This window comes from Crinia signifera, chromosome 6 (genome assembly GCF_055691185.1).
Source record: "Crinia signifera chromosome 6, ASM5569118v1, whole genome shotgun sequence".
In the NCBI taxonomy this organism is placed as follows: domain Eukaryota; kingdom Metazoa; phylum Chordata; class Amphibia; order Anura; family Myobatrachidae; genus Crinia; species Crinia signifera.
The window spans coordinates 94235008-94249346 of NC_139222.1; the positions used below are offsets into that span (position 1 = coordinate 94235008).

The 14339-nt window shown below is 41.8% G+C and overlaps 1 protein-coding gene across 1 annotated transcript; it reads right to left on the reverse strand.

Moving 5' to 3' along the window:
• Positions 1–2912: 2912 nt before the first annotated feature.
• On the reverse strand, positions 2913–13701 carry SALL4 (spalt like transcription factor 4). The gene is made up of 4 exons (XM_083146503.1): positions 13402–13701; positions 6604–9033; positions 5393–5685; positions 2913–4562 (listed from the first exon to the last, which is right to left on the reverse strand). Exons 1-4 carry the CDS (start codon positions 13472–13474, stop codon positions 4143–4145), a joined length of 3216 nt encoding a protein of 1071 aa, XP_083002629.1. The 5' UTR covers positions 13475–13701; the 3' UTR covers positions 2913–4142.
• Between the last annotated feature and the right edge of the window lie 638 nt (positions 13702–14339).

A 14339-nucleotide genomic window follows, 5' to 3' on the forward strand; every position in this document is an offset into this window, starting at 1 on the left:
CTGGTTGAATAAATCTGTTAATGGTGCTACCAACACATATTTTAGTATCCTTGGATGCACTCCGTCTGGCCCCATTAATTTATCCACTTTCAGTCTTGAAAGTTCTGTTAGGACTTTCTCCTTAGTAAATGTACCTCCATCTACCTTATTTTTATGACTGTCCTTACAACTTTACACAGTAGTTCATTCATTAATTATGCCCCAGCAATCAAGCTTATGCGAAACAGAGCTGATTGTCAGTCATCGTGGTATGTACCTGGTGTAACATTGTGAGCTTTCAGAACACGATTTAAGTTAAAATAAAATAGTATGCTAGCTCAGTAACACCCTGAAGTGCCATAGTAGACTTGCAGTGATACAATTGGCACAGTCTGCCAATCGAGGGTAAATGTAATAACCAAATTGGGGGACAAACAGATCATCCATATCCATTACCACATACATTAACTGACCAAATATAGGAAACAATTGAGGTGTTTTTTTTTTTGTTTTAACGAAAAAAAAAAAAAAAAAAATCTGGCCTAGGCATCCCGTCAACAAATCTGATACGCAGGAGCAGTGTGAATCAAAAGAATTATGCTAACCAATGGCATTCTTGATATTTTTTTAGATTTTGGGCATACTGCTGTGTGAGTTATTAAAGCAGGGAGAAACTGTGCGCCTTGGTATAACCATGCACGAGGAGCACAACTACAATTGATTTCTAGATAAAAGGGGCATGTCCTAGTTGACATCGAATTAGCAGTATAAAAATAAAGTTGTCCAGCATTTGTGGGTCACATGCAAAAGCAGACACTATTTACCACTTATTATCCCCATATGTAATGCCTCCAAGCTTTACTGCTGACAGACACTAGTAAATCTAATCAAAAGGAACACAGATTAATACAAGACGCTACGATGCTATATGGTACCGCATAACCTCCCGACAGGATTCTGATGCTCACTGTACCAACATCGGAATCCCAGCTTATGGTTTCGATAAAGGTAAATGAAATTAATGTTCAGGACACTAATCACACAGCTGATTAACTGCCTCGACTTAAGGAAGGACATGAAATTGTGCTTTCCCACCAAAACATGTAGGCTTTACTGGAGAATGATTCTCTAGAGCAGTGATGGCTAACCTTGACACTCCAGCTGTTGTTTAACTACACATCCCAGCATCAACATGGCCAAATAGTAAAACTGTTGCAGAGCATGCTGGGATGTGTAGTTCAACAACAACAACTGGAGTGTTAAGGTTAGCCATCACTGCTCTAGAGAATGCTTTGATATATGCAGAGAAGGCCCCCCCCCCCCCCCCCAGGGGAAGCCTAGACAGTGGAGGTAGTTGGTAAACAAGTTCAAGAAGTCATAAAGTGACTTTGCTAGACTTCAAAGTATGCCATACACATATAAATCAGTTATACCATTGTATTACCATCTGTAAATGGTCACAGGCAGGTATTCTCTAGATTAAAATATCCACACATGAAGACAACAGGTAAAGCATGTCCATGCCCTCTTCTGTGAGGCTGCACCTTACGATAAACACTCCAAATAACCTCTCAAAAGACCTTCCGTACTACAGAATACAATTCTTCTAGCAGTAGTACGCAACAAGTCAGTTGCTGCTTAACTACTCATCCCAGCATTCCCTGCCACCATTAGGTTATGTTAAGTTTGTGGAAGGGCATGAAAAGGAAGACAATCGTCCCATCTACTTAATGCGTATCACCAGTACCTCATTAACCAACAGGCTGATCAGGCTGCAGCCTAGGGCCCCAGGACTGCGGGCGCCTTACAGATGACAGCCAAGAATACAAATAATTTATTCCAGGTTTGTTAGCCATCACCCATCGATGTACTGTGCGGGGTAAAGTTTTTAAGGAGACTGCCAGATGGCTGTGCCAATGTAACCATTCCTTTATGTACATTGCCATTAAGCTGATCTGGCACTGTAGCCCTAAGTCTTCACATGCCACAAGCATTAGATCCTACATGCCAGTTGTATAACCTTCGTTACATGGGCAGAATGACTGCAAGTCCCTGAGCACTCATACATATGCAAGTATCATCACAAAAAGGGAGCTACATGTGTATTAGCTTAGGGCACCTGGAACCTTTAAATCAGACCCTGTTACCCAAATGCTGTTAAAGAAGTTTACATTCTAGAGCAGTGAGGGCTAACCTTGACACGCCAGCTGTTCACCTACACATCCCAGCATGCCCTGCATCAGTTTTAGCATGGCCAAATAGTAAAACTGTAGCAGGGCATGCTGGGATGTGTAGTTCAGCAACAGCTGGAGTGTTAAGTTAGCCACCACTGTTCTAGAGCCATTGGAAGCTCGAGTTAAAAGTCCCCCAATATACAAGACAATTTCTCAATCTGCCGCTAGAATGGGGAAATCAAGAATATTAAAACATGATTAATCGTCTCAATTTGGGAAAAGCAAAAATCAACTTTTTATTTATGAAGAATTTTCATGATCAGCTTGATGTATTGGGGCCTTAAAAGATTATATTTAGTATGTTAGCATAGGCAAGTGTGTGTGTTTTTACAGTACCAGGTCAGTCTTCAGTTGCAATAAATTGACTTCTCGACCTCAACTATAGATATTCACACGCTACTACTATCAGATCAGCCTGAGATTCCTGTACAGAGTGACCAGTTTATTATAAATCTCTATCTCTAGTGTCCATGTGATTCTGAAACATTGTCATCTGTTGGCAGAAAGTGAAACTACATCTCACACATGCAAACACAAGGTAGCATACTAGTAAGCCCATGTCGAGCAGGCTTACTAGTATAGTTATATGTAACCAAGGACCAATGGCACCAAACATTAAGAATGTCACATTCCAGATGAACAAGGACACAAGACTTTAGGTCAAGACCCTTTTTACATTCAAAACAGGAAGAGACCATATCATGAGAAAAAGCCATCCCAAAATTTATTCTCAAGGGCAGAAAAAAAAAAAAAAGAAACCACAGAAATCGGATAGCAATACATTCAGTAGATGCCCAAACACTACTTACTCCTAAAAAAGGTATACATTCACAGAACTTGGCACTGGAATGCCTTTTGTAACATTAGACTTTACAATGTAAACAGGAACTACAGTATTCGAAATGTTACTAGTCCATCAAGAAAGGCACAAAATGGCGATGGTTTGAAGCAACAAACTAGGTGCAATAGAAGTTCTCTTTTGGTACTTTGCGCAATTGTTTTTTTTGGCCTTTCAAAAATAACAAAGGAAAGTGAAGGTGGCGGGGACCCTTCTTCAAAAATCTCATACATTTCATATTTACATAGAAGAGAAAAAAATATATATATTTACATCTACCCACACAGTAGTTGGAGAAAGATTTGTAACTCAACATGAAAACCAGTGTCAGTGCTTGGAGAATTTCCAATAACAGTAGAATTTAAGAGGGGAAGGGAGAAAAGATACATCAAATAAAAATTTATGAGGTAGATAACAAATGTCAACAGTTGTTACCGAAATCATTGTAACATGATTGGTCACATGTAAAATGTATACTAATACTGCTTGAAAGAACATTTGAGGCTCATGGAAAGAGCCATTTGCACATTACGCTGGCCTTTAAATACAGTAATAAAGTTAGTGGTCTCTTCCCAGAAATACCACACCCAAAAATAAAAAATATATAGAAAACCAGGATATTAAGTTGCACGGAGTTACTTGCAGCGGTCAACAGGAATGTTCTCAATGCACAGAAGAGTCTAAAGCAACTTTGGAGTAAAACCTACATTCAAAGACTAAAAAGGATGGCAGATACTCCCCCCAAAAAATATATATACCCGCAATTTATTTCCCTTTGTCTAGGCAGAAGCCAAGAACTGTAACCAGATTCGAAAGCTTTTGTTTTTAATGCAACTTTGAGAGGTAAACATTTTTTTTTTTGACCCTTGAAATGAACAGTCTTCAGCAACAAGTGTCTCAGTCCACAAAATCCAGGGTGCAGCTCGCCCCTATCTGTGCAGGGCAGCGATCAAGGTTCTACTCTGGGTCATGCTAGTAAAAGCCACAGAATAATCCAGACACCACAGAAAGATGTAAAAAGATTCCGGAAGCCTAATTTTAATGTCACATTTTGGCAACACTTTATGCGGAGACAGCTGCTTCAGCAAGCTTTAGTTCACAGCTATATTTTCTTCCATAAAGTGAGTAAATTGGTGCTTTGGTACGCTGTCTGCACCCTTGTCTTCCATATTGGTCATTGCCTGGCTCACGCTAGACTGGGACACATCAATGTTCGATACAGTTGCTGTGCTGATAATGGGCGTACTCCCATTACTGACCGGTAATGATGGAATGCCACCACTCTGAATTACCGAGATCTCGTTAGTCTTCATAGCCAAACCATTACTAAGAGCTGTGGCGTACTGGCTCCATACAGTGGGATCTATGTTAACCGCATGTGGAACGAGGTACTTAGGGAAAATGTCAGCCACTTTCTTGCTGTCGTTTCCCAAGGTAGGCAGTGGATTGTCCAGCGAGAGTCTCCGTCCTCGTCGGGCACAGTTATTCCACATGTGTGTTCCCACATGAACCTATGTACAAGAGGTAGAAAAAAGAAAATTAGTGATCAATTTATTATGCTCCATCAAGAGAGTTAGAAGTCTGTCACAAATAATGGATAAGGGTACTGGACAGTATAGAGTAAGATATGTAGTTTGTGGTTAATTACTTTAAAGGTGTGTACACACGTACAGATTTATCTGTCCAATCTATCTGGTGGGAACAAAAACCTGGAAATGTAGGGGAGCATTTGACAATCAAAAATTTCCACCCAAATGAAGGAAAACAGAAAAATAAATGCTTTGATAAATTTGTTAGATCAGAATGATTTAAACAATTTGTCTGACTGATGACTGTTTAAGAACAATTTTTTTGATTGTCATATGCTACCATACATTTCCAGGTTTTTGCTCCCACCAGATTGGACAGATAAATCTGTCCGCACTTTTATCCAGTGCCCCCCATCCAATGAAACTAGGCAGTTTTCAAGAAACCAGATCCAACCCCCCCCCCCCCCCCCCCTTCCCCAATAACATAGTATGGTTGTACATTGAGGATGGGAGTTCCTACTGGGTTCTTTGTATTGTATAATAATCAAATGTATTAGATACAGATGTGTCCACATACATCTTTACTATTTTTTCTCAATTTGGCACAACATGCAAAACACGGCTTGGCTGTTTTTATTTTGATTTATCAGCTTAAGTTCTTTATTGCCCTTACAAGTGCCCCTACCCACTGGGAGAGACATTTTTAGGATAGCAACTACTATACTACTGGGGTGAGAATAGTGGAGGGGGGGGGGGGGGGGGGGGGGGGGGGGAAGAAAAAATGAAAAAAAAAAAAAAAAATTGCAAGTTACCTTGAGGTTTCCCTTTGTGGTGAAAGCCCGTCCACATATTGTGCAGGCAAAGGGCTTTTCCCCCGTATGTGTTCTTTCATGGATCTGTAGGGCACTTGCAGAGGAAAAGTTCTTGTGACATGTAAGGCATAGATGTTGCTTCCCTGACCGGCGTTGTGGAGCAGTGAGAGGTGCTAAGCCAGGTGACAGTGTTAGTGGGCTAATGAACTGTGCCATGCCAGAGACCCGATTTGCCGGCATTTCCAGTTTAATCAGCGTTGGGGGTGGACCAATGTACACGTTGGAACTTCTACCTGCACAACAAAGCAATTCCTTGTTAGTCACAGAGGTAATATTGAGGGGTCTGTGTAATAATCCTTGGAGACAAAGTAAACAGAGATAAAATACCAACCAGCTCCTGTCGTTTTTCGGAAACAGATTAGGAGAGTAGAAGGGGATAATGCTGCAGCCAATCAGCTCCCAACTGTTTTTTTTTTTTTTAAACCAAACTTAAGTTAGGAGCGGATTGGTTGCCATATTATCCACTTCCACTATATCACATATCCATGACTTAAGTCTGGTTAGTTGGACAAGAACTGGTTGGCATGTTATCAAAGTTTAGTACATTAACCTTGGTGGTGGGAGACCTCAATAGTCAGTGACTGCAGTTCAGTAGTGGAACAGCAGGTGACAATACTAGCCACAGGCAAAACTTCTTGTGACAAACATTTCTAGCTTTCATTTCTAAAATGCTGGTGTCAAAATAGTGCTTGAACACCAGAGCAAAAAAAAAACTATACAATCACCATTACATCAACACAGAGGATGTAGAACATTAGAGGAGTGGGTGGGGCACATTGCAGGAAAGCCATGTGACAAATCTAAATGTAGCAACATTATAGCTGGTTCATTTGGTCGCAAACACTTCCTATCCTAATTAAATTCAATAAAGCCAGAACTAGTATAAGTAGAAGAACACGATAATAGAACCAACATTCGAAATATATAACGTACATTTTTTAATAAAAAAAAAGGGTTGGCGACCAAACTTTAAAGACATTATTTTCATTCTAAATGCAAGTAGAGTCCATAATGTATAGAAATACTAAAAGCTTAGTGATGACAATTTAACACTAAAGTGCCTTCGATCTGGAAGCTCTGCACTTGAACAACCATGCAATATGCCAATTTGTTAAACTATGGTCACTCACATGTAAGGAAAGAGTACTCACCATTGTCTCCATTATGCTGCAAGCCTGGTTCCTCCTTGATTTTTCTGCCCAAACCGCCATTTGTTAGATCTAAGGCCCCATCAACATCTGGATCAAGAAAGCCATTTTCAGATGGTTCCATCTTAGTAGACCCTCCCACTACATCTTGGCCATTGTATAAAGGTGGGGATTTTGATGGAAGGCTGTCATCTTGGCTGTTTGCCGGGGAAAAAGCCCTTAGCTCAGACTGTGTTGGACTCTTACAATTTTGATATTCTTGATCCACTGTTGAGAAGGAGTCATTCGTCAAACCATCACTTTCTAATGACACATTGTCACTTGATTTGACACTATTTTGCCGCAGTAAGTTTAGGCTTGGTGGGACAGACATGCATTGGTCCTGTGAGGCAAGCTCAGGCAACTTTAGTGTTGGGGACTCCGCCTGGATCTCACTTTGCGGTGTTGGCGGCTTAGAACTTAATGGACCATCTGCAATCTCAGACTCCTCCATGTCAAGGTCATCCATGTTGTCATCTGTAAAGCTGTTCAATTCTCCAATCTTCTCATCAATCACCAATGAATCCATTTCCTCATCCTCACAGGCATCTTCTGGCACGGGTGTGTTAGGAATTTGACCACCCATATGCATCCGAATATGCTGCTGCAATACCACAGCATTAGTAAACTTCTTTTGGCAAATTGGGCAGGAATGCTGCATTTTCAAAGGAGTATTAGCACGGTGAACACCATAGTGCGTTTTGAGGTTACTTTTTGTAGAAAAGGCTCGCCCACAGATTTTGCACTTGAAAGGTCTTTCTCCAGTGTGGGTACGGTAATGCATTTTAAGAGAACTTGGGCAGCTTAGTATTCTATGACATATCAAGCACTTATTAGGATCAGAGCCAGATGGGTCAATGTTTTCTACTAACTGCTGCAGTTTGCTAGTTTCTGACCCTTGCTCACTAGAACCACTAGCAGGAGGAGAGTTTAAACTCTGATCAGTACCAGATTCATGTCCAACTGCTCCAGATGACACAGACTCTCCTTCACTGCCAGGTGATTGTTTGGATTGCATGTTCAGAGGGAAAGTGGCAACTGTTGAGTCACCGATCCCAGCAACATTTGGTATAGTTAACCCAGGATTGGGAAGACTAGTCAGCACGGGTTTTATGTCCGCGAGTACATTAGATTCATCCATTGGAACAGACATCCCGTATGGAATTCCACTGGTAGTGGGGACATTATCCAGATGTTCTGGAACAGGGTAAGGATTCATTCTTATATGGGGATATTTGTCTCTGTGCCGCTGGAAGTGAACCTTCAAGTTTCCTTTTGTTGTAAATCTGTTCCCGCAGATGTTGCACTTGTAGGGTCTCTCGCCAGTATGGGAGCGTAAGTGAATTTGCAGAGCACTGTCATTACCGAACACTTTACCGCAGAACTTACATTTATGCCTGAAAAATTGATCCTCACTATTGGTTTTACTTTCAGGAATAGCAATACCTGGAAACTTGCTCTTCAGTTTCTTCAAAGGGTCACTGACATTAAGCGGATTCTGGAAGATCACAGTTCCAGGGGAATGAGGTAGGATGGGATTTGGAAATCTTGCAACAGTAGGAGAAACTCCCCTATGGACCTCAGTTTTTAGGAGAGGGGTTGTGAAGCCAATTGGTACAGCACCTGAGGCTGGCATACGCATGTTAGATTGAGGTAGCTTAGATTGCTTAAGGGTCTCAAGTGTAAGGTTCTGACTTCCAGCTTTCTGTCCAATCAGAGCAACTGCTGCGGAAAGCTGCTGTGATAGGTGAGCACCTAAAGCCTTCAGTGGATCCGTAGCTGCAGCTATAGAAGGGTGCAAGGAATTTGGAGCCATCATTGCAATCTGGATGCGGATTTGCTCTGTTAGCTGAATCTGTTGAAGTTGCTGCTGCTGCAAGCAAACCAGTTGTTCAAGGATCATTGGGATAGCATTGGGGTTGCTTGTTGGAGTAGCAATGCCATCTGGTGTATGTTGATTAACTGCCACTTTAGTACTATTGATAGTTTGTAAAGTCACGTTAGTGTTGGAGACATTTGCTTTAGGCACGTAGCCAAAGCCATTAGTCTTAGGAGTGGCTTCAGGGACAGTTTTATTAGCAGAATCTACTTTTCCTTCCATCGCCACTGCAGAAACGATGGAGCTTTTTGCAAGAACGTCCTTTGCAGCTTGGATTTTAAATGGCTTGGTATCAGTACCTTCAGGAGGACGTGCGGAGTAAGAGTTGGGTGCCCCCGCTCCCTCATTCATGATGAGGACAAGTGGATTTTTAGTGCAAGTCTTCTTATGCTCTAGGAACTCTGCAAGCTCGAAGAACTCTGCGCAGCACTTGTCACAGACCCGAGTCTCTTCCATCCTGCATCGCTTCACTGGCTTTTCACCATCTGCTTCACTCAGACTGTCCTGTGGCTCAGCTACAAGATAAAGAGCATAAAATTAGCTGAAGTGTAAAATTACCATGACACACATTAACATCTACATCACAATACAACTTTTTATAGAGGGGTAGTGTAACTTGCCAGACAAGAATAGCAAATAAAACATTGTCATGGACAGTACAAAACACCAACCAATTTATATTTGGAGCCGTCCCTGATGACTAATATACCAATAAACAGAATAAGTCACCCTCTCTTCCCCCCACCCCCCTTATTTAGTTTCTTATACGGCGCACACATATTCCACAATACAGAGAATATAGTAAAAAAAAAAAATTGTTGTAGACATCTTCTGCTCAGAGGACACCACATACAAAACCTGCAGTTACACAGATGTGCAAGAGCCATTTCATAGTGCATTACTTATATATTATCCCAAAACTTATTTTAGCCAATAGGAAGGACTGATACTTTAAGGGCTAGAACACTATAGGTCCCCATCCACTAGTGCAATCTGGGCTCTTTTAAACTGATTCAGAGGCATTGGGCCCAGGAATCAGATAAAAAGGGCCCAAATAACATGTTAAAATGTATTAGTCCTAAGACAGTAGTCCTCCTGGTGTTAGAATGTAATAGTTTTTGGTTAAGTATAAAGCGTTTTCCCTGCTGCTTGTGAGTGGCAGGATTGGCAGTCCCTACCACATGGGAATATTTTGTTAAAAAAAAAAAAAAAATAATGATAACTAGATCAGTGTCTGGGATAACCAGTTTGGCATAAAGCTTATTAATTAATTGTTGAAATATCTATGTAGATGAAATATTTCACACAATGAACGGAAACCCAAATCACATGTGTTTAACCTCTGATTCACCCAATACTGCACATGCTTACACACTGATCGATAGTTGTAAACAATCTACTCAGTGACTTCACCCGCCCACCCCTTGCAGCTGCATGCCTGGTTGACAATAGTTAATATTGAGCATGCAGCACAGATACGGGCAGAAGTTGTTAATGATGTGCGGTAGCACGCATAGTTATCGATCATACATACTAGGAAATTTATTTTTAAAGAGGTCAGTCAGAAGACCCAAAATGATTGAGATCTTTAAAAATAATCATACTATAGTGTGTTTGGGACTTAAGTTTAGGCTGCCAAATAACTAGAAAAAAAAAATATTTAAAATGCATCCAGTCTTTTCAAACTACGGAATCTTCATTTTAAAAACTTTTGCAAAACTGTATAACATTAGATTGACGCATGACAAGCAGTTCTTGTTTTAACTAAAAACACTGCTTATGCCTACTATTACAAGATGAGGAAGGTGAACAACTTTGTTGCTGCAAGACTAAATTAATATTATCTGTTGAAAGCATGCAACAAATAAAAGATAGGTTACTATGTAATACATGTACCATAAAAAAAATTATATATTAGACAAGATTAAAAATCCCAGTAAGAGGAATAAAGTGTTTGACAAGAGTACAAAAGCTTATGCAGTGCAGTGTCAGGGATTTTGTCCTGTACCATGCTGAAACATTTGGCTACACAGCAGAATGAAAAACTGTAGTCTGATTAAATAATGGTGGAATAGGGTGAAGGGATGGGAGGGGGGAGGGCTAGAAAGAGCATCTTTTCATTAATGATAAAAGAAATCCAGAAAGTTCGCCTGTTTTTCAATCTCTCCACCCCTGAATTTGTGGAATGTTATCTCTCAGCATCTAGTTATCCAATAAGTTAGAAGAATGCAGTGAAGTCAGCAGGGGTTTAGATTAAATCATGAACAAATGGATTTGTGAGTTGGAAGGGGGAATCCAATGCTATTGTTAATTATGCTAATGTGTATACTGAATTCAAACCCCACTGTAAGCTGAACATAATAAAAACATTGCACAAACTAACCATAATCATTTTAGAATAAACAGCTGAAATGGATCACACCACTCTGAATAATCAGTGTCCACTTGTGGGTTCTAACCAATTTAGAATTCTGAATTAAGGGGGGGGGGGGGGGGTGTGGTGGGTGCCCCACACCAACACCCAAAAAAAAAAAAAAGGGAAAGAAAGATAGTAAAATTTAATAAAAATTAGAGCATTGAAAGACTGTCTCGACCAACACAAATCACCATGCAGATTTAAAAAGGATTGCACAAGTTCAGTGCCTCCAAAAGTCAGTTAGCTCTGCTAATTTTGGGGACCATAAACAAGCCATCACACATGGATTCCATGCTTGGAGACACAATCCCTGCTGCCAAGGTCAATTGCAGGAGCCCCAATTGCAAGCTTGACATCAGTTTACCACCCACGGTAAGCAGGAGGAGGCAAAGGTTACCGCTGCCTGTCACAGCCACATACTTCAAGAGGACAACAAAATATCTTCTAGCTTCCTTTAAGCTTATTTAGGATAATCACAAGAGGAAAGCAAGCCATATGCTCAGTGTTATTACCTTGACTGCTACAAAGTCACAGCTTATTTGGCATTCAGATCTCCAGGTCTCCTGGCATACATGCACTGCAGTGATATGAAGAACTCATTTCCTTTTGCAGGTCTACTAACCAACAGCAGAAAAGCAAGTGACTGGTCTATGATTAACCCACATACAGTACACCAAACTAAACTGGTTCCAGCCATGTGACCTTCTAGCCAATCTTTAATGTTTGTCTCCAAGTCTGCATTACCAAGCAGTCCCATTTGCCAACAATTCCAAATCCTCTCCCCAAGCAGTTTATTGACACACATTATGCTCCTTCTATGAATAATTAGGTTTGTTTGTATGCATGGTTTATGCAAACTACACAATGGTGCAATCAGCATGAGATTTTGACTATATAGTCAAAAATCGCATCGGGATCGCACACGTTTTTACCTGGTGATCCCGATGCGTGCTCCCATGGCAGCCCAAATCGAAACCCAGATAGACAGGGCTGCAATGACTATATAGTGCAAATCGTATGTAGATAACATGAATTGTATGTAAATAGTACAGAGTTAGCAAAGATTGTATAGCACTCAAATAGCAAGGGAATCTCACCGTTAAAATGTTAAGTTACTATGAAATGTTGGGCAATACAAGTATTTATTTTAACTAATATTAATTATTTAGTTTGTAAATTAGAGAAAAAGGTCACTGTAGAAGAAGAAATGCACTAACCATGCTGTCACAAAGCACTGATAATGGTATACTTTGATAATAAACCACCACATCTACTTGCTGTAAAAGCCAATTTACAATATGTCTCATTGTATGCAGACCACCCCCTGCCAGTCTGCTGACCTGTTAATTGGTTACCAGAACTATTCAAAAAGGCAAAAGAAGATGCTATTGTTCTCACAGGAAGGTCCAAGACAGAGGTGCAAATTAGTCTTGAAGGTTTGGACATGAAAAGAGACACAATCTGTTTAGCCAAATAATTAAAACCCCCATTACAGCATAGGAAAATAAAATGCAAAGCGTTTATAATGACCGACAGTGACAGTTCCCTGATTAGCGGAATCTGGCCTGTAGGTGGCGCCAGAGCATAAGATCGAAAATCAGGTTTATGCTTTTACAGCTTCAGTCCCATTGCACAGAGGTATAGTAGTAACTGTTGAGACTCTCCAAACAACCGAAAACAAATATAATAGTTTAGCATATGGGGACGGGATTTCGGTTTCTGAACTAGAGCTTTAAAATTACAGCGAAGCCCAGACAAGAGTAGGAATAGTTGGACCAGGTGCCGGAGCTGCAGATCTAGGAGGACAGTAATAACCACACAGGGGTTACAGTAGTCCCGCAGGGAAGAGATCAGGGCATAGGAAACCGGACAGTGTAATGCAGCGTAAGAGGGAGGGGAGATCAGACAGGCACAAAGGGACCTGGACATGCACTGACCCTGCCATGTATGACCTCCCGTCCGGGCAATGCACGGACATAATCAATGGGAAGTCCCGGGATTTACCCCAAGCGCAGAAACAGCATCCCCCCTGCCCATCACTCTCCCAGCAGCAGTCCCCTTACTACAAGCGCTGAACATACACAAAAAAGTAAATCTATAAAACTAAGTATAAAGTTTATTAAAGCAACACATATGAGACGCACAGACTCCCGGCACCAGCAGCCTCAGGTACCCGGGAGCGCAGGGATGCTCCGGGCATAGCGTAGCAATCCTGCAGCCTGGGAGTATGCCATCTATAGGGGGGACACGGCACAGGTGCGTCCCGGGACAGCGCTGCATCCCATACACACGCTGCATGGAAATCCATATACACAGTGATGGTTGCGGTAAGATGGCTATAGCAGTAGCGGGGATGAGGGCTGATGGTAGCTGCGAGGGGTCAGGGTCCGGGGCAGGGAGCCCCGCAGTGGGTCAGTGCCGCCCGCTCCCCCGCCTCCTCCACTCCCGATATCCCCCGTGCACTCACCGTATGCCTGCTGGGGCTGCTGCTGCCCCTCCGAGTCCAGGTGCTGGGGGTTCGGTTGCTTGCGCCGCGACATGGTCCGTGCCCCGGGAGCCAGCCGCCGCTACAGTATGATGCCTCCAGCAGGAGCCGCCGCCGGCCAGTGACCCCTCAGGTGGCAGCGCGCATGTCGCTGGAGTTATGATTATCAATAATGCATTGCGATTTATCACGGGCCCCCGGCGGCTGATTGGCCCGTGTCCAAAAACTCACAGATTATTCAAATCAGGGCTATTGATCCGCAGTAGCAGTAGCGGGGCCCGGGGCAGCCTGGGAGTTGTAGTCTGCACCCTGCACACACCATGCTGCTGTGGGGGGCAACACAACATCAACTCTTCACACTAACTGGACCCTCCCCCACCAACACAAATCCTTTCTTATTCCAAGTACACACAACAGGGGTGGGGGGTATGCCGGGGGGAGAGGGGACAGCAGCCCAGGGAATGGCTGCACTTCCACCCTGACTCACTCACACAGAGACTGCTGGGGGTGCAAAGCAATCAGCATCAAGTATATGGTGCTCTGCATAAAGCAGCAGGGACTGTGTTTTATTGTGCATGCTTTATATTATTTGTACAAAATACACAACAACAACAATTCCCTGATCATTTTTTTTTTTTTTAATTATCCCAATAGAAGGTTATACTATTGTGTGGTATTAATTTGCAAGGTCCAACCATAATTATAGGTGGGGAAATAAATGTCTCCAAATTAATAATGTATTACTCTTGAGTTTGCAGACAAACTCAAACTAAGTTTGAGTTTGTAATTGATTATGTTAATTTTGTGGTATGCAGTGAGTGAGTAACTAAATATCTCAATGGAGAGAGATAAAATTATGACATAAAGTACCAATCAGTTCCTGCCATTTTCCTAACACAGACTGTAAAATATAAATCAGA

Bases quoted from the DNA above. Each gene is read 5' to 3' on its own strand.
- SALL4 (XM_083146503.1), bottom strand. From the start codon at position 13,474: ATGTCGCGGCGCAAGCAACCGAACCCCCAGCACCTGGACTCGGAGGGG. The intron at 5,686-6,603 runs GTGAGTACTCTT...TTTGTTGTGCAG, and splicing joins GCAGCATAATGGAGACAATG to GTAGAAGTTCCAACGTGTAC. The intron at 4,563-5,392 runs GTAACTTGCAAT...TCTTGTACATAG, and splicing joins CCACAAAGGGAAACCTCAAG to GTTCATGTGGGAACACACAT.